The sequence below is a fragment of the Symphalangus syndactylus genome, chromosome 23, assembly GCF_028878055.3.
Source record: "Symphalangus syndactylus isolate Jambi chromosome 23, NHGRI_mSymSyn1-v2.1_pri, whole genome shotgun sequence".
Taxonomy (NCBI): domain Eukaryota; kingdom Metazoa; phylum Chordata; class Mammalia; order Primates; family Hylobatidae; genus Symphalangus; species Symphalangus syndactylus.
Window position 1 is genome coordinate 29933652 of NC_072445.2, and position 21543 is coordinate 29955194.

Consider the following 21543-nt stretch of genomic DNA (forward strand, 5'->3'; position numbering starts at 1 on the left):
TTGTAACTATTCATACATGTAGTAGGCTGAATGGCGGCCAAACATATCAAGTCCCAATCCCTGGACACTATGAATGTTACCTTATTTGAAAAAGATTACAAGTTTGTGTAATTCGTCACAGCAGTCATAAGAAACTAATACTAACACTGTCCCTCAGTATCTGTGGGGAACTGGTTCCAGGACCCCCCAAGGATATCAAAATCAACAGATGCTCAAGTCCTTAATATAAAATGGTATCATAATTACATATAACCTACATATATCCTCCTGTATACTTCAAATCATTTCTAGATTTCTTATAATATCTCATACAATGTAAATGTTATATAAACAGTTGTTATACTGTATTGGTTTTTTATTTGTATTTTTTAAAATTTTGTTTGTTATTTTTTATTTCTGATATTTTAGATTCATAGTTGGTTGAAACTTCACAAGTGAATCCTCCAGTATATGGAGGCCCAACTGTATACCTTTAGATCAAAAAACACTTACTGGGCACTGAGGATGTATCAAGGTATTTTTTACATTGATCTTAAATCTTCATTCCTGAAACTATCCAGTAATATCCTCTTGGGATTAAATAAGTTGAACACTGCACCCTTTCTTATATGACTGCCCAATCAACCTCTGAAAGCATTCTGATCACCCTTCCCCTTAATCCCCTCTTCTCAAGGCCACTTTCCAAGTGTTTCCATCCTTCTTCATCATCATAGATGCCTCCTTGTAGACACTTCCTCTTAAAATGCATTGTCATGAACTGTACAAAACAGTTTGGTTGTGGCCTCCCCAGGGAAGAGTACGAAAGGGCTATGAACCCTCAGCTCTAATAAGACAGCCTGAGACGGCATTCAGCAGCACCACTGTTGTAAATCTGAGGTCAACAAATCCCTAGTCTTACCACGTGGATTACTGCTATGACAGCCCTTCTGCATCGTACAGGTGGATATTTCAACCTTTGAGCAGAACTTCACATTTTTCATTGTTAAATGTTGTCCTTTTGATGAGACCAGAGGCCCCACTTTTAAAATTACTTTGAGGATAGATTTCATTCATCTATTACAAAGGGTTTTGTTTCTGTCTGTAGATCTCATTAAGTGTGCCTTCCCTGACTTCATCCCAGTGTCTGCTACAAAGCAGAGGGAAGAACAAGAGAGAGTTCCCTGGGCTAAGCCAGTAGTCACCTCCCTACAGATTCTCATCCAGCGAGGACTTACTGAGCTCCCATGTCCATGAAGACAGTCAGACATGTCACGGAATTCACAATACACTTTAGTTCCCTAATGCCTGTGTATGAAATGTAGGATTCTTCCTAAAATGCCAGTATGTCATGCTTGTTCTCAAAAACTTCCAACAGCTTCCTTGGCTAACCAATCATATCTGTTTCTTATCTGGCTTCATCTTTTTCTGTCCAACCTGATCGCCTTCTAGCAAGCCTCAGCAGTCCAGCACACCAGCCTCCCTGTGACCCCCACCCTCCTCTGCACCTAGCTTAAGTCAAACTCCCTGCCCTGGCACAGTCCCAAACTACTCAAAGTCACCCCAAATCTCCAGGCTCTGACCTCTTAAAACCCTTACTGTTTGCCTACTCATTCTGGCATTTTATCATATGCTGCTGTACATGACTGTTTAATAGTTTCACACATATATATTTAATATCTCCAACAATGGCAAGCTATATAAAAACAGAAAACTTCTCAAACTGTATTTCAAATACAGCCCTGGTTATACTAGAAGTTCAACATACAGGCCTATTGAAAGTAAGCACAGTGTTATTGAGAGAGGAGAGACAGACCCTCTCATATTGTTTTATACTCAGAAAAAGAAAGAGAAGCAAAATTAAACGCATGTAGCCCAGCGCCTAGGAACCAGACCTGAAACCAAGGAACCATACCGAAACCAGGCCTGGGCCTACCTGACCTAAGCCTGGTAGTTAAAGATCGACCCCTGACCTAACCGGTTATGTTACCTATAGATTCCAGACATTGTATGGAAATGCACTGTAAAAATCCCTGTCCTGTTCTGTTTCATTCTGATTACCGATGCATGCAGCCCCCAGTCACGTACCCCCTGCTTGCTCAAATTGATCACGACCCTCTCACACGGACCCCCTTAGAGTTGTGAGCCCTTAAAAAGGGACAGGAATTGCTCACTCAGGGAGCTCAGCTCTTGAGACAGGAGTCTTGCCCATGCTCCCAGCTAAATAAACCACTTCCTTCTTTAACTCAGTGTCTCAGGAGTTTCGTCTGTGGCTTGTCCTGCTATATTATTCTGGATTTTTTTAATTGATTAAGGAATCTATCACCAATAAGTCATTATTCTTCATGACAACAAAAAATTTCATAATTTCTTAATCCCAATCTACTTACCTAAAAAAGAGTCTTTCATACTCTTCCATATATCTCTTACAATTTTGAAACTGTCAACTATTTTTTCACATTTATAAAAACGTGATTTGCAAGATTTGCTCCTAAATTCTATACTTTGGGGCATTAATCAGACATTTCTCCAAAAACCAACTCTTCTTAACTACATACACTGTTATCTCTTACAGTATAACAGACATAACTTAAATGTGAAGTCCTATTTGTAAAGGAATCAGATCAATGTCCAAATGTCAAGTTCAGCTTCAGCCTTTTTATCTTTAATCACTCAACTAAAAATTATTCTCAAGAATTCAGTATAACAGAAAGAGCAGAGAATCTGGATTCAGGGAGAGTGAGGTATAATTTTAACTTTCTCCTTAGACTTCTGTGTAGCATATAGGAAGTTAGGTAATCTCAGTCTTATTTTCCATAGCAGCCTTGAGAATTACTAGCTGTATGCCCTTGGGAAATTATGGAATCTGGGTATCAGTTTCATCATCAGTCACACAGGGATAACAATAATCAGGACCTGTCCACAGAATTACTGTGAAAATTAAATATATTAAGACACGAAAGTGACAGATCCTGGTTAGCTTGAAAACAACATTAGCTGTACTGTAAAGTACTGAGCATACAGTAGGGGATCAATGAAAGATAACTACTATTAGTCTCTACACTATATTAGAATACTTATTGGTTATGCTAAATGGAAGAGATGGTTATTTATATGTTTATATCCATTTATCTATGACAGGATTCTCAAAATATAGCCCGAGGTCAACAGCATCAGCATTTTGTTAGAAATACAAATTCCTGAAATTTGTTAGAAATGCCAGTTTTCAGGCCTTACCCCAGACCTAGTGAATCAGAAGCTCCTGGGATGGGGCCCAGCAATCTTAACAAGCCGTCCAAGTGAGTTTGATAAGGCTAAAGTTTAGGAACTACTAACATAAATCTAAGGTCTGGGGAAAAAAGTCTTATTTGTAGGTTTTAAGAACCCAAAGCAATACACTCTACTAAGCAGCATTTTTCATTAGTCCTTTATAAAGTTGATGCTTCAAAAATTCCCCTATTTTGGCTGGGGGCAGTGGCTCACATCTGTAATCCCAGCACTTTGGGAGGCTGAGGCGGGCAGACCACCTCAGGTTAGGAGTTCGAGACCAGCCTGACGAACATGAAGAAACCCCGTCTCTACTAAAAATACAAAATTAGCTGGGCGTGGTGGCAAAAGCCTGTAATCCCAGCTACTCGGGAGGCTGAGGCAGGAGAATCACTTGAACCCAGGAGGCGGAGGTTGCGGTGAGCCGAGATCGCACCATTGCACTCCACCCTGGGCAACAAGAGCAAAAGTCCTTCTCAAAAAAAAAAAAAAAAATCCCCTATTTAATCTGAGCCCACAGATGTAAAATTATTCTCGATAACTTTGCAATGGTCAAAACCACAGAGGAAAATAGAGCTTTTTTTTCTATTCTCTAAAAGATACCACTGTGTTCTCAGCTTGAGGATTTATATTTTCTTCCCGTCACCAAATCAGAAAATAAAGAACAGTGTGATTGATTTGGTGGAGTCATGAAGTCACTGACTTCACTATGTGGGCAAAGAATATCTGTGCCATGAGTAAATTAAGCTTTCCAAAATCATGATGGAACAGTGATAAAATCTGTGATAGTTGGGTGTCTCCCATGTAGTAACCAAGTAGATGACTAACAAACAGGGTGTGCCCAACAATGGCATCCAGGGCCTCTTCCTCTCCAAATGCATTTATGTGTCAATAAATTAAAGTTTACAAAAAGAAAAAATATTTAGACCAAATATCCTCTTTCAAATGTGAAGGAATAAATTTAAAATATAGCTGATAAGTATTGAAGAATCTATTTCCACCATAAATTGCCAATTAGATGGATCCTATGCAAGGAAACCACATTATATAGACTTCTCTGGACTCCAATCTTCCCCTAAAAATCATGTATCCCCTTAAACTACTCCTCCTAAACACAGTCTCTCATGGCTCAAGTTCTAATTCCAGGCCCACGTAAGTGATTAAAGGGAGTCTTCTAATGATAGCTGTTAACGTGCTTCAGAAAATAAAGTCCTTCCTTCTTTCTGTCCCCCACCCCATTACCCAAGAAAAGCAAAAGCTAAATCAGTACTTAACTCATAGGTGCCATTTCTCATATTGTTGTCCTATGAATTTCTAGACAGCAAATTGCACGTGATGAGTAACAACAAGCAGTTATATAAAACCCTCTAATATAAAGAGGGAGTACCTAGTGTCATAGGTAGAATAGGCAGAAATAAATGCTGTTAATGACAAAAGAATGTCATCAATTTTATATTTTGGAACAATTCTCCAGGTAAAATTTAGCTAACTGAAGATACAGGTATTTCTGAGAGGTGACGGCATGCTGGCAGTCCTCACAGCCCTCGCCTGCTCTCGGCGCTTCCTCTGCCTGGGCTCCCACTTTGGCGGCACTTGAGGAGCCCTTCAGCCCACCGCTGCACTGTGGGAGCCCCTTTCTGGGCTGGCCAAGGCGGGAGCCGGCTCCCTCGGCTTGCAGGGAGGTGTGGATGGAGAGGCGCGAGTGGGAACCGGGGCTGCACGCGGCGCTTGTGGGCCGGCTGGAGTTCCGGGTGGGCGTGGGCTTGGTGGGCTCCCCCTACTTGGAGCAGCTGGCAGGCCCTGCCTACCCCGGGCAATGAGGGGCTTAGCACCCAGGCCAGCGGCTGCGGCGGGTGTACTGGGTCCCCCAGGAGTGCCAACCCACCAGCACTGTGATCAATTTCTCAACGGACCTTGGCTGCCTTCCCACGGGGCAGGACTCGGGACCTGCAGCCCGCCATGCCTGGGCCTCCCACCCCCTCCATGGGCTCCTGTCTGGCCCGAGCCTCCCGAACGAGTGCCGCCCCCTGCTCCACGGCGCCCAGTCCCACTGACCACCCAAGGGCTGAGGAGTGCGAGTGCGTGGCGCGGGACTGGCAGGCAGCTCCACCTGCGGCCCCAGTGCAGGATCCACTGGGTGAAGCCAGCTGGGCTCCTGAGTCTGGTGGAGATGTGGAGAACCTTTATGTCTAGCTCAGGGATTGTAAACACACCAATCAGCACCCTGTGTCTAGCTCAAGGTTTGTGGATGCACCAATCGACATTCTGTGTCTGGCTGCTCTGGTGGGGCCTTGGAGAACCTTTGTGTCGATACTCTGTATCTAACTGATCTGATGGGGAGGTGGAGAACTTTTATGTCTAGCTCAGGGATGGTAAACGCACCAATCAGTGCCCTGTCAGAACAGACCACTGGGCTCTACCAATCAGCAGGACGTGGGTGGGGCCAGATAAGAGAATAAAAGCAGGCTGCCTGAGCCAGCAGTGGCAACCTGCTCAGGTCCCCTTCCACACTGTGGAAGCTTTGTTCTTTCACTCTTTGCAATAAATCTTGCTGCTGCTCACTCTTTGGGTCCACACTGCTTTTATGAGCTGTAACACTCACCGCGAAGGTCTGCAGCTTCACTCCTGAAGCCAGCGAGACCACGAGCCCTCTGGGAGGAATGAACAACTCCGGACATGCCGCCTTAAGAGCTATAACACTCACCGTGAAGGTCTGCAGCTTCACTCCTGAGCCAGTGAGACCACGAACCCACCAGAAGGAAGAAACTCCGAACACATCCAAACATCAGAAGGAACAAACTCCAGACACGCCACCTTAAGAGCTGTAACACTCACCGCGAGGGTCCATGGCTTCATTCTTGAAGTCAGTGAGACCAAGAACCCACTAATTCCGGACACATTTCCAATAACAACCAGCTCTTACTCTAGTTCTGCAGTTTAAATTATGCTAAAGAATAATACATAAATGTTCCTGACACCAGTAATTTTCCTAGAAACCATGATTTGCAAGGTAAATAATCTGTGTGTTAACTGCGCTTTATTCTTGAAAGTATTCTGAAGAATGATGAATCAAAAGGAAAACATTCTTAACAGAACAATCAGTTTCAAGGGCAGGCTTAGTCATACAACTTAACTACTGGAACACTAAAATTTAAATACATCTGGAAAAAAGCCACAGATGTCTCCTCACCAACAAATACAAGTTTTAATTAATTAGCCAATTTGCTTTAAACAAATGTAATTTTAGCTCTGAAAAATACAAAATAAGGCCATATTAATTTTTTTCTGGAGAAAGGGTTACATTTTAAAAGTCCTCAGGGCCCATCCTCAAGCAGCCTTGGCCCAGGGCTGGGGTGTGCAGGGCACCAGGACGCGAGTGGGAAAGCGAGATGGAGCAGCAGTGGTTGAAGGCCAGGCTGAGGCCTTGGCGTCATCCACTGAGACTAAACAGAGTTTAGTGTTATCTGCTGGACTGTTGAGTGAAAAATATTCTCTGACCTGATCCTGAATTTTCCTTGATTATCAAAAGATTAAGAAACAGGGTCACACCATGTTACCCAGACTGGACTCAAGAGACTCTCCCACTTCAGTCTTCCAAGTAACTGGGACTAGAGGTGTGCACCACTGTGCCTGGCCCAGAATTGTTTTCTTCATTTCATTTTTGGATTGTTCTTCGCAAGTGTATAGAAACACAATAGTTTGTTAAATATCGATATTGTATGCTTCGACCTTATTGAACTCCTTTATTCATTCTGGTAGTTATTATGCTAGGTTCCTTGAGATTTTCTTTAAACAAGATGCTATCATCTGCAAATAGAGATGGTTTTACCTCTTCCTACTCAGTAAAACCATCAATAGGAGATTGATGTGTTTCATTTCATTTTCTGGCCTAATGCTCCTGATTCTTTCTACTGTTGTATTTCGCTGTTTGGATGCATCATAATTATTTTTACCAATCTCTTATTGATGAACATGTAGGTCATTTCCAGCCTCTTGCAGTTAGTGCTGCAATAAATAACCTATTACACAGAGTCATAGAGTAATATTTCTCAAACTTTTTGGTCTCAGGATTACTTTACGTTTTTATATATAAGTTGCAAGTTTGGGCTTAGAAAGAATTTAATAATCATGAAAATTTTGTTTTCTTATAAAGTTGCTTTAATATTTGACATTGTTACCCTATCTAGATATTTTAAATGATATAATAAAACAAATGATGTCACAAATCAAATATTTAACTTTTTAAACAATATTTTTAGAGATTGCTTTTTTCTGGATAAACAAGGACTTTTAAAACAAAGAACTAAAAATCTTGAAATTTTTAATCAGGTTCCATGTTCCTAATTTTAATGGGTTCTAGTTCACAAGTGCTGGTTAATGCTTCACTGATAAGCCAGATGAAAGTGGAGATCCAAAAGGACCCTCTTCTAAGGAAGCAGTATATGCAAAGCTTAAAGATAAATGAGACCATGGTTTCAAAATATAGAGTGGCATACACTTGGCTAAAAACAATTTGATCATCACAACCATTTGGCCTAAACAGCCATTTGGTTGAAAAGGAATATCCCCCAGTTATGGCTTTTTTTCAAGTATCGCTAATTTTGGGACATCATGGGTTGTTTTTCAAGCTTCTGTGCCAGAGTTTTCAGGAAAACTTTTTCTAATAATTGCTTTTGTGTTTCTAACTGATTTTCCAAAGACATTTATGATTTTGACTTTTTCCCTTTTAATGAGCATGCTTTTGAAATAAGCAAAAAACAATAAAAGAAACTGTATCAAAGAGCAAAAAAATCCTCACCAAATATTTTAAGAATATTTATGAATATAAATGTAACAGTAACTTATGCAATCATTTAAAAGCTCCACAATGTTTACTTTTGCCAGTTATATAAACTTTTAAAAATTGACCACGCCAGTATCAACCCTGAGCACTGTGTATATGCTTTTTTATAGCTACATAAATCACAACTTCCTAAGACACAAAAGTTAGCAAATAGTTGAAACAATAAGGTAAGAAAAGTAAAAACAACCCCACAACCAAGGGGGACCTGCTGGGATCTGCAACCTATTGCAGTGCTCAAAGAAGTCAAACACTGGACACAGCATCTCATTCGAATTCATATTCTCATTTCACGACTTCTAGTGCAGCTCTACCAGTAGTAGCTGTGGCAAGTTTCCCCTACTTTTAAATGAGGGAACTGAATCAGAAGATTCTGAAGATGCCCTCCAAGTGTGACTAGTAAAACTAACTTTGGGGTCCAAAAGCTGCCAACCTTTCAGAAGTATGATGAGTGTTCATTGACTCCCTTTCTGTGAGAAGAATGTGTGGGAGAAGAAGAAAAGGAGATTAAAAAAGGACTGCAGGCCCCCAAATCAACCTGTAAAAATCGGTGGAGGGGTAGGCAGGGGGCAAGGAGAGCACAGCTGCAGGATCACCACAGGTAAGCCATTCTTCAGTGTCCCAGCAGGACTCTGAGGTAAAGAGGCAACACACCTATCAGTCTCCTCAAAAACAATCTGAACCCCAAACTGTAGCTTTTTCCAAAATAAATAAACTAAAAGGAAAAGTACTTGATGTAATAAAAAGAGACACAGATAAGGGAAGCAGATGGGCACCAAAAGCAACTTACACTTAACTTCACAATTTTGTCTGACACCATTCAAGTCAATCCACCCTTCTATACCATAAGCTCTCATTTATAGAATGCCTAACAATACGCCAAGTAATATGCTTTATGCTTATTTAGACTATCTCATTTAAATCCTTACACCAAGTTGGCATTACCACCATTTTACAGATGAGGGCATAAAGAGATTAAGTTCACACAAATAATGAACTGCAAAGCCTGGACACACCACCGTTTACCTGACCTCAAAGGTGAGGCTTCTTCTGCTCCTGTTTGATGTACATGTCACAGACTGATAACCTTGCAAAAGATGTTTTCCTTTCAAAGATAATTTGTTCAAAATTAACACAATATACCTTTTACAAAAATGAAAAAAAAAAATCCAGTAAAGAAAGGCCTGTCTGGAGACTAACCTCTCAAGCACCTCACTGTCCAAAGGAATAGAACAAACAAGAATAGTTCTCGGAGTCACGACAAGGGTGAAAAAAACAGGGGGAAATAAGTGAATAATATTAAATTTAAATTAACAAGATAAAAATTTAGAAAAGGCAAAACTTTTAAGAATTATTTAAAAGATAGGGAACACGTCCCTAGCCTGAGTCAGCACTCCAGGCAACTTATTACAGTATCCACACCCCAAACTTTACAGAGGTGTCCTAGCCTGTAAGGAAGAGATCCTCTCCCATAAAGTATGTGCAGAATGAAAGAAAAGTTTGGGAGAGGACAGATGAACTGCCACATGCTGCATCAGAATTCACAATATATTTCCTCAAAGCACAGGGTTTCAACCTTTTATCGCTTGTGATTCTCAACCAGAGAGTGCGTGATGTGCCCTCCCTGAGGGATATTATCAGAATTTGAGAAAAAGGTTCTGTCAAGTGGTGAGAGAGACAAGACTGACACACCTCTAAGGTAATTCTGATATGCCCCTGAAATAAAAATCACTTTCATAGAAGATGACTAAACGCTATTGACATTACTGGTACCACTCTTAAGCTACATGATAGTTTAAATGAGATTTGTGGGCTAGCTTAAGAATATATAACCACATTTAAAATAATGTTTCTATGTGAGAAAACTCCAAATAGAAACATGCCCTATTTCAACTTTAGGGCTGTCCTTAAAAGGTGGGAGAAAGGGGAAGTGACCAATAGTTTACTGTGAAATCCTAAGGGTTCCTTACACAAGATTTACAGAAGGGCTTCAATGGGGTCCAATAACTCCATGAAATTATATGCAAATTTTGTGTGTATCTATTTTCTGGATAGTTTATATTCTCAAAATTACCCATAGTACACAAGTAAATACTACTTCATAGAGAAAGTTAGACATAAGCGCCAACCACTGGATTCAATTAAGTATAAGAATAAAATTAGTCTAGACTTCTGTCCCTATAATATCTTTATTCTCATCTAACCTTCTGCCATCCACATAAACTTGATGCCAGAACTTGGTCTGAATCTTGAGAGAGAAAAAAAATCTTACTCAGAAATGTAGCTTTTCCATGCACTAACATATAAATATTTACAGATTTCTGAAACTCCTGAGATTTTATAGATTCCAATAATAACAGGTTTTACTAATGTCACAGAATGCACTGAAATCACTGGGTACTTACCCTTTCTACCTCCATCATTACCCACCATCCACACACCAAATAATTATAGATGCCTAAAATGCATGCAAAATTCTCTAGAATTTAAACTTTCAAGATGATTTTCAAAAGTTGTGCTTCAGAGCTATATCATCAATTACTGCAAAATAAACTGAAATATTCAAAACAATTCCAGGAAGTGAACGAAATAAAAACTGACCTTCATGAGATGCTGATTTATCCATTTTGTAAATGTTTTTTTCTGAACTTTGTCCCGTTCATCTGAAAGGAAAAAATATATATAAAGATAAGGTTGGTAAAATCTATGAATAAATGACTTTGTGATCATGAATATAAACAAAAATGAGATATTTAAAAGGTATGCTTCAGTGTATTCAAAGTTTCTTGTTAAATTTTGGCAACTTCAGGCTATCTGTAAGAAAGTGTTTAAAGAGCTGCTTGTCAGGTTGGTCTCTTCCCAGTACTGCATTAACCAATATTCCTCCATTAAACAAATGCCCTCTGCCCCTCTGTCCCATAACCCCTCATCACCACCACCACCACCACGAAGTTGTCTAACGTAAGCCTTGTCCTTGCACTGAATTTCCAAAAACACTTTACCATATGTACATCCCATCTGCTCTTCACAGCCATAAGAGGAAGGGTTACTCCCATTTTGTAGAATAAGAAACCAAGACTTAACAAGGATAAAAGACTTGTTCATGATTACCCAGCAAATAGTTTAAAGTCTTGACAAAAGGCAAGGCCTAAATTGAGACTTTTTGGCTTGAAGTAGACTCTGGCTGAACATTAATTATGCTGCTTAATATTAAGTAGTAATTTATTAAGACTATTATTTGATATGGAATCTCACTCTGTCACCCAGCAGTGGCATGATCTCTGCTCACTGCAACCTCCGCCTCTGCCTCCTGGGCTCAAGCAATTCTCCTGCTTCAGCCCCCAGAGTAGGTGGGACTACAGGTATGCGCCACCACGCCCAGCTAATTTTTTTTTTTTTTTTTTGTATTTTTAGTAGAGACAGGGTTTCACCATGTTGGCCAGGCTGATCTCGAACTCCTGACTTTAGGTGATCCGCCCACCTTGGCCTTCCAAAGTGCTGGGATTACAGACGTGAGCCACCATGCCTGGCCTATGCTATTTCTTTCCTAGATTCCCGTGTTGAACTGTATCACAAAGAAATGCCCCAACTAGATCTTCACTGTGGACAGTGATCCTGCCCTGGTTCCTACAGACAGCACAAAGAAGAGTGAGGAAAGTTTTCTTCTGATTTAAGGAGAAAGAGCAATCAGAATGCTGTGGTTCATCAAGTTATTATTTCAAAGGAGAATGATAATCATCCAACACCTAGAGCTAGCATTCAAAACTGTATTACGCTATCTTCTTCCTCCCTACTTCTAGACAGCAATTCCTTACTTTCTTATTTCCTTCTTCTCTCCTTTCTGCCTCCAGGGCTACCTCTTTCTCCTTCCCTGGTGGTCTTTTTTCCTCTTCTACCACAATTCAGATGTTCTCCATCCTTTCCCTGGGGGTAAGATATGTTTCGGTCTCTTTCTTCATCTCTTTTTCTCCTCATTCTTCATTCCTAACCCCCTTTAAACTATTGTAATATAACTAAAGTTTCTTTGAAAATGTTTGTCCTATTTATTAAAAGTATTTATGTTCTCTAGAATAACTTGAATGTAAACAAAAGTATATCAACTGGGGAAAATATACACAATATGAGACAAATGTTACTATTACGAAAAAACAGCAAGAAGAAAAAGATTAACATTGTAATACATAAGTGGGCAAAAACAGACAGTTAATCAGTTTTTTAAAAAGTAATGCCCAAGGGTCAGGTGTGGTGGCTTATGCCTGTAATCCCAGCTCTTTGGGAGGCCAATGCAGGCAAATTGTTTGAGCCCAGGAGTTGGAGACTGGCCTGGGCAACATGACAAAATCCGTGTTTACAAAAAAATACAAACATTAGCCAGACATGGTGGCATGCACCTGTAGTCCCAGCTACTTGGGAGGCTGAGGTGAGTGGGTCATTTGAGCCCAGGAGCTCAAGGCTGCAGTGAGCCATGATGGCGCCACTGTACTCCAGCCTGGGTGACACAGCAAGACCTTGTCTCAAAAAAATAATAAAATAACAATAAAAATGTAATGCACACAGGTACTCAATCTCACTAACAAAAAATAATAATATAAAGTAACACAGATAAAGCTTTTCTAACTTATCAAATTGTCAAGATTTTATTTTTTAAAAAATTTCATCTTCAAAAGGACACAGGAAACAGACACACATACTGCTGATGAAAATGTAATTTAATTTAAACTTTCTAGACCTGCATTGTTCAGTACTGTAGCCACTAGTCACATACACCTATTTAAGTTTAAACCAAAGTTAATTAAAGCAAAATAAAATTAACAATTCAGTTTCTTTGTCGCACTAATCACAATTTAAGTGCTTGACAGTCACGTGTAGCTAATGGCTAACATATTGAAAAGCACAGAAATAGAACATCATGGAAATTCCTATCAGACAGCACTGCTCTAGAACAAAGCTCTACTGGACAGCACTACTTTAGAATAATTTGATATAGAATAATCCCATCATCACAGAAATTTCTGTCAGACAGCACTGCTCTAAAACAAAGCCCTACTGGACAACACTGCTCTACAACAATTTGTCAATATACATAAAAAGCCCTAAAAATATCTATGACCTTTCCCAGCAAATCTACTTCTTTTTTTTTTTTTAATTTTTTTTTTTTTTTATTATACTTTAGGGTTTTAGGGTACATGTGCACAATGTGCAGGTTTGTTACATATGTATCCATGTGCCATGTTGATTTCCTACTTCTAAAATCAATTCTGAAGTTATAATCATAGTACGTACAAAATGTAACTATGAGAATATAAATCAGAGTGCTTACAAGAGGAAAATAAAAATTCTGAAAAAACACAAATGTTCAAGAAAAGGAAATAAAGAAATTTTAGTAAAGTGATACAATGGTCTGTTCAAATTCAACTTGTTGTAAAACTACTCAGTGATAGCATTATCATTTAGAGTTCTCCTACTTTAATGCCAATAAGAATGGGCGGGAGGAACATATAACGTAGTTTTTATTTCACAAGCATTTCTTCTCCAAAGTACCTCATTGAAACACCTTCCATTTCCTATCACTGTCAGGGAGAAACGAAAGGTACTTATATACAGCCCATCTTTTGATTCTGCCTATAATACCTTTTCAGTGCCCCAAACTTCTAATCTACTTCTTGAGTATTTAAAAATTAGAGAAAGGGGTGCAGAAAGCATTCCCAGAGAGTAGAAGTAGTTTGCTAATTCTGAGTATAAATGCTCAGAATTTATACTAAATTTTTTTTTTTGAGACAAAGTCTTGCTCTGTTGCCCAGGTTGGAGTGCAATGGCGTGACCTCAGCTCACTACAACCTCCGCCTCCCAGGTGCAAGCGATTCTCCTGCCTCAGCCTCCCAAGTAGCTGGGACTACAGACATGTGCCACCACGTCTGGCTAATTTTTTGTATTTTTAGTACAGATGGGGTTTCACCGTGTTAGCCAGGATGGTCTCAATCTCCTGACCTCGTGATCCACCCGCCTCAGCCTCCCAAAGTGCTGGGATTACAGGCATGAGCCACCGAGTCTGGCCTGGTTTTATCTTTGTTTTGTTTGAGACAGTCTCGCTCTGTTGCCCAGGCTGGACTGCAGTGGCACAATCTTGGCTCACTGCAACCTCCACCTCCCTGGACTCAAATGATCCTCTCACCTCAGCCTCCCAAGGAGTTGGGACTACAGGTACATGTCACCATGCTTGGTGAATTTTTGCATTTTTTGCAGAGATGGGGTTTCGTCATGTTGCCCAGGCTGGTCTCGAACACCTAAGCTCACGCCACCCACCTGCTTCAGCCTCCTAGAGTGCTGGAACTATAGGCGTGAACCACTGTGCCTGACCCTAAAATTATTGTATTTGCCTGATTCCAAATGTAAAACCCCCAGGCACTTTGCTTAAAACTGCTATCAAAAGCAATGATACTAATAATTATGAACAAATAATATTATCCACAAAATGTTTATTAATTCCTCTATTGGCCCCCTAGGGGCATCATTTATACCTCATTCATCTTTGTCTACCACATACTAGATGCCACAAAGCCTCTATGCCGCAATGCCTCTATGCACTTAACAGATAGATGCCCATTGTGTGAAATAATTTTATTTCAGGAAGGACAATCCAACTGAGGAAAACAATGTAGAATTACTTGTATACATATATACAGTAGTATATACAACTATATCTCTTAAAGCAATAATGGTGTCTTAAATGTCTTTCGGCCTTGCTATTCCTAAACAGTTCAAAATGAACCTAAATTACCAATTTGTATGTAAAGCAAGAACAAGGAAACAGAAACAATTTACTAGTTCTCTTCACTGATAAGTGCAGATTCTGTACTTACTTCACTTACTCACTCTTCATCCTAGCATCTATCTGGTCATTTAACGAGTCCAGTGCTATGGTGGTGCTGGTGTCAGAGGGGTGTGAACCAGAGCAACTCCATCTTGAATAGGAGCTAGGTAAAAGAAAGCTGAGACCTACTGGGCTGCATTCCCAGATGGTTAAGGCATTCTAAGTCACTGGTTGAGATAGGAGGTCAGCACAAGATACAGGTCATAAAGATCTTGCTAATAAAACAGATTGTAGTAAAGATGCTGACTAAAACCCACCAAAACCAAAATGGCGACGAGAGTGACCTCTGGTTGTCCTCACTATGACACTCCCACCAGCGCCATGACAGTTTACAAATGCCATGGCAATGTCAGGAAGTTACCCTATATGGTCTACAAGGAGGAGGCATGAATAATCCACCCCTTGTTTAGCATATCATCAAGAAATAACCACAAAAATGAGCAACCAGCAGCCCCCAAGGCTGCTATGTCTATGGAGTAGCCATTCTTTATTCTCAGCTCGCTGCAACCTCCACCTCCCAGGTTCAAGGGATTCTCTTGTCTCAGCCTCCTGAGTAGCTGGGATCACAGGCATGCACCAACACACCTGGCTAATGTTTGTATTTTAGACAGGGTTTTGCCACGTTAGCCAGGTTGGTTCCGAAGTCCTGACCTCAGGTGATCCTCCCGCCTCGGCCTCCCAAAATGTTGGGATTACAGGCGTGAGCCACCGCACTTGGCCTACTTTCTTAATAAACTTGCTTTCACTTTATTCTGTGGACTCTCCCTGAATTCTCTCTGGCAAGAGATCCAAGAACCCTCTCTTGGGGTTTGGATCCAGACTCCTGTCCTGTAACACTGAGACCACCAGGCTGCAGAGAAAGCACTAGTCTTGGTTTCTGAAGCTCATGACCTGGAGAGGACACCTGACAGAAAGGCAGTGTGGTAAGCACACCAATTGAGAGAAGTACATGGCACTCACCATGTATGCAAGCACAAAAGAGAGAAGGACCAACCTCATCCAGGGCAGTCAGGTGGGGCATAAAGGACAGGAAGTAGGGTAGCGAGACAGAAGCCAGCCATGTGTCAATTTCTCCACTAAAAAGAAACTCCGTCTTAATCATTTAACATTGAAAGAGCCTTGGTTAGGACCCAACTCTTATGATTCCCCACAAGGTTGCTTCCACTATCCCAAGATACTGTCATTTTTCAAATGGAAGTGCTGACCACATCTCAGTCACAGACAGGGAGCTGGGGAATCTGGCTCTGTGAAGTGATGTGAACTTTGGACAAGTGATTGCAAACAATGGAAGTTCTGTGCCAAAGTCTAGCACTCATATCACATTTTCAGCAGTGATATTCTAAGCATCCAGCAGAAAGAAAACAGAGTAAATGAAAAAAATTACTTCCTAGGTAATATCCATATTATTCCCATTAAATAACAACCAAGGCCCCGATGCTAAATCCTCAAGAAAAAAAAATTTAATAATATATTAAAAATGTTTATAATTCAAAATAGAGTTTCCATATAAGTCACAAAATAAATTTAATGTATTATGTGTATTATATAAACTATTTTCTTCTTGGGTACAAAAGGGTTAACAAAATAGATTTCTTCTTTTCTAAGTGAATAAAAACTGGTCCTATAGTTCAAGGAACATGAGGTAAAACAGATTCTATAGATAAATTGGCTAATTACTTACCCAAGCAGTATATTAAGAAAGCTGATCTAATCAAATAATTTACCTCTAAGTACAGAGGATAGGTTCATAACTATACAAAGGTTCTTTCGATCAATGAGGTTTTGTTGTTGTTGTGCTAGATGCTCAAAAGCACTGCTAATAACATGATATTTCGTAGGTCCTGCTGAGGTAATATCTAGGAATTACGATCCGTAACTAAAGTACATAAGACACAAAGACTAAAGTTAACGAAATAACACACATAATTCATAAATTCTGATACTGTTTTCTAACAGGAACAACCTAAACCTTTTCTTTTAAACCATGATCAACTTAAATGAGTCCCATTCAAATAATAAAATATGCTCTTTAACATGAGAAGGTTTCCATAATGCTACAGTAATGAGAAAAGAGTTAATGTGAATTTTAAAGGCTTCATCTTTCTTCAAGAACCTAGAGTCAGAGAATAATTTAAGTCTGGGAAGACTTTGTAAATCACACCACTTTCTATGCACTTTATATCAAAAGGGAGTTATTTCAAAAGGGAGTATTCCAGATTACACCATCTAATTTTCCAATTACAAGTCTCATAAAGGTTCTTTATTTCATTTCAGTTAGAGATGTCTAACACTGAGATTTATATTTAGAGCAATGTTGCTATGGCAACAAAAAGGGAAAGTCATTCCCGTGATTTTAAACAATTGAACTTTTATAACATTCCTCTATTTGAAAATTATTTAATTTATAGATTAAGTTTTCAATAAAAATATACATTTATATCCCCCTTAAAAGTGTAACAGCTGAAAATATGTAACGACAATGAAGACAAAGAATAACAGAATTGGGGGGGAACAAATAAATGCAAAAAGAGCACTGATTATTACAATCTATATTGACTGGTTTTCAGTGAAATCCAAACAAAGCTAAACTCACTCAGTACCACACACACAGTAAGTATTGAGATTATATAAATACATATTCTGTGGACAACAATGGGCGGGGGAGTTCTCTCCAGGGAGCCTCAGAAGTTGTCCTGATTTCAGTACAGGTTTTTGAAAGATGCCCGACAATCAGCTGAACTATCGCCATGCAAACCGAAGCACGTAGTGCAACTTTCCCTTCCCAGTTCTGAAAACATGAAAGTGATAGTATACGTGATACTACTAACCCATACAGCACATCAGTCCCACCAGCTTTGCGTTCCAATCTTGACCATTTTTCATGAGCTGCCCCATCATTCTGCAGGAAATCTGTGCAGCAGTTCCCTAAACTCTCTCCGTACAAACTCTGATGTGTCAGAGTCCTGTTAACTTTCTATGTAGAAAAGAAAACACTGACTAGACACTCCTACTTGCAAGCTGAAAACTAGTCAACACCTCCTTTTAAACAAATATTAACAAAGCCAGACTCCTCTACTATTTTTGTAGGGGATATATGCAACTGTTACTAAAAAGAAACCAAATTGTCTATTTCTCCTTTTCATTTTAAAGTTGTTCTTAAGGAGTCCTTAAAAAAAAGTTTTAATTCTCTTGTTTTGTTTTGCAATGAGGCGAACCAATAGGATGTTAGATTTCACAGCTGAACTAACTCATCACATTCTCTCTTCTAACACCCCAGGCAGAATTCCCCTGCAATAAAAAGAAAAAAAATCCAGCCTAACTTGTTTAACTTATCCCTGATACGTGTGCCAGGAACATGATTTGGAAGGATCACCTTTATAGGCTAGACATACATCCTTCTGGGAAAAAACCACTTTTGGGTATTTCTTTATGTATGCCTTATAGATAAATTTTCATTTGGATTTCACAATAATTCTGAGTTGGGTAGTACTGTCCTCAGTTTAAAGCTGTGAAAATTAAAGTTGTAGAGATTAAGAATCTAGCCTAAAATTCCACAGCCAAACTGGGATCTTAAGAAGTCTGATTCTAAACTTTTATGTCATCAAACAATAGAACCCCTAATCTAATAATGCAGGAAAAGCGAGGTGCCTCGAATTTAGGAGCACTTCACTTCTAAGTATGAATAAATGAATAATGAAAAGTCAAGACATAAGAACCCTTGTTCTAAACCAGCAAAAGACAAACTATCTTCGGCATTCTTATGCTTGTCTGAAACATTAGACCAACAGACCTTCCTGAATAGAAACTGTATGTATACACAGTTAATTCCAAAAAAAAACAAACAAAAATGATCACTACTTACTTCAGCAATAGAGAACCAGCATTCAATCATACCACAATACTGCTGGATTAACAGTTGCCAAGATGCTTTGAAACATCTTTATATGATTTTCTAACCCTATTCTAAATATACTATAAATGAATAAATTGTACCAGCTCCTGCTGAGAAGTTCAAAGTATCTGCTTAGTAAACAGCCCTTCTCTTCCTATCTCTCCTTTTCCAGTTATCTTTAGAGCCCTTGCCTCCGCCACATGAAAGCCTGAGCCTGTCTATTTCACTGAAACCAGGATGATAATAATAATAGCAGACACTTAGAGAGCACTTATTATTTGTCAGATGTCGTTCTCAATTACACACACATATATAACACACACACACACACTGCACATTATACTCATAACAATCAGTGAGATAACTTTCATTTACAGATGAAGAAACTGAGGCACTTAGAGGTTAAACAACTTGCCCAGGATCACGAAGCTACCAAGAGCAGAGAGTGCAGTTTGTAAAAGCCTACTCAACATTATAATTTCATACTTAGGAAAAAAAATTCTAACTTTTAAAAAATGAATTAAAAACAAAAAGTAAAGCTTGGGCTGGGAATGATGGCTCACGCCTGTAATCCCAGCACTTTGGGAGGCTGAGGCAGGTGGATCACCTGAGGTCAGGAGTTCGAGACCACCTGCATGGTGAAACCCCATCTCTACTAAAAATACAAAAAATTAGCAGGGCATGGTGACAGGCACCTGTAATCCCAGCTACTCGGGAGACTGAGGCAAGAGAATTGCTTGAGCCCAGAAGGTGGAGTTTGCAGCGAGCCGAGATCACAGCACTGCACTCCAGCCTGGGCAACAAGAGCAAAACTCTGTCTCAAAAAAAATAAAAGAGTAAAGCTTGGCCCAATTGTCAATGGTGGGAATCCACAGAAGATGGAATTTACCTTCTGTAGCTTAATGACTCTAAAGAGTGGAGGGAGGGGAGCCGCAATGCTTTACTAAGAAGTTATATCAGAATTTAAGGCAGGGATGAGATTTCTGAGTTTAAGGATCAGATGTGAATTTTAAAAGATGGAGAAACACTTTGAAAAAGGCTGTATCTCAAAAAAAAAAAAAAGGTAAACATTAAGTGTTAGAGTTGTGTAGAAGTAATATGGAGGGAGAAGAAAGGACGCTAGTCAGTTTCCCCTTTACTGCCTGGAAATAGCTCTGTGGTACAACACAGTAAAAATATTGCAAGTAAACAGCTGTAAGATTGTTGGCATTATAGAAGAAAGAAGGAAGGAATAGTTGGGATCGTTGAAAAGATCAGTTCCTGAAAAAGATGGACAATGGATGGTTGGTGAACAGGGAGCTGGGTGAGAACAAATCAAAGAGGCTGCACATCACCACCCCATCCCCTGTAGAATCCCATCTCAAACCACCTGTGAGCTATCAGCTCACACCCAATCATCAGCTGACAGCACTACCTCACTCTAGTAACACCTCACTTGCCTAACTGATTTGACCTTCAACCACAGAAATCTCAGCCAACATTACTTGGTGACTGGAGGTTGTGGCTGCCACGTAGTTGAAATGGGTAATAGGAAAAAGTTCCCACTCTCATTTTAATTGAAAAATCTTACCAAATGTTCATTCCCACAGGATCATCATTATGGTTTATTTCTATTAGTATAGAACTACAACTGATGTTCACGTTCCAGTCAATCCAACTTTCATCCACGTGTCTGTGACTCACCTCTGTGGAAGGACAGACTTAGAGGAAGCTACTTAATAACTCTGAGCCTTAGCCACAGTCCACTCCCCAGCCACTCGCCCCTCCACCCTACTTTTGTTAAAAGGAAGGTCCCTACCAGGAAAATTCTACCAAAGTTATCACATAAAATTATTCATCATTAAGAAAGTTTCCAAAATACTTTAGGACTCCATAGGTGAAAGTATACAAATGCTGTTATTTCCCCGTAATTTCTTAGCTTAGTCACTACTGCAAAGTCCCATATACATAAAGCCTACAGTTGGTCTCACAGTAATAAATATTGTCTGCCTCTGTTTTGGCAACAAAAGATTCTCATGTTGCTGCATGTACAAAGAAATACTGTAAGGCATTAAGAAAAGCTTTCTTCTTGCACATTTCAAGAGAAGTGTGGAAATAACAAGTCCAACACACAGCTACAGTAAAATCTTCGGATTTATACTACCTGGCAGTACATGAAGAAATTATACAATATTAGAAATAAGACAATTCTTAAAACAAATGAAACCATTTAAAAATATAGAAAATAATGCTTTTAAAATAGTTGGGTGGGAAGAATATTTCAAAACAAGTTATGAACCAAAAAAAACTAAACAAATAAAACTATCAAATTTGACAAACCACTGATATAACAGCAGACACTGTAGACAAAGTTTAAAAACTCACTAGAAGAAAACATCTGCTATATATGTAAAATATAAATCAATAATATCCAAATAGAGTAATAACTCCTATTAATTAGTAAGAAAAAAGAACAGCTCTTCCTAAATTACAAATGATGTGAGCATACAATTCATAGAAGAAATGCAAATGGCCAAAAAAAATATGGGGTAATACTAAAGCATCTTTCTAATCAGGAAATGCAGATAAAATGATTTCATATTGGCACAAATTTCTAACAATGATAATGCCGAATGCAGAGAAATAGGTAGTCCCAAGCTACTGTAATGTGGGTGTGTAAAATGGCAGACTTTTTTATTTTTGATTTTTTTAACAGAC

General features: G+C 39.4%; 1 protein-coding gene across 25 annotated transcripts in view; it reads right to left on the bottom strand.

The window, feature by feature from the left end:
• The window catches only part of DST (dystonin), a 499064-nt gene that overhangs the window by 265431 nt on the left and 212090 nt on the right, over positions 1 to 21543 (bottom strand). For all 25 annotated transcript variants that reach the window (XM_055263445.2, XM_063632850.1, XM_055263432.2 and 22 more), the window contains one exon: positions 10685 to 10746. In XM_055263445.2, coding sequence (XP_055119420.2) covers positions 10685 to 10746 — 62 coding nt within the window. The remainder of the gene's footprint in view (positions 1 to 10684; positions 10747 to 21543) is intronic.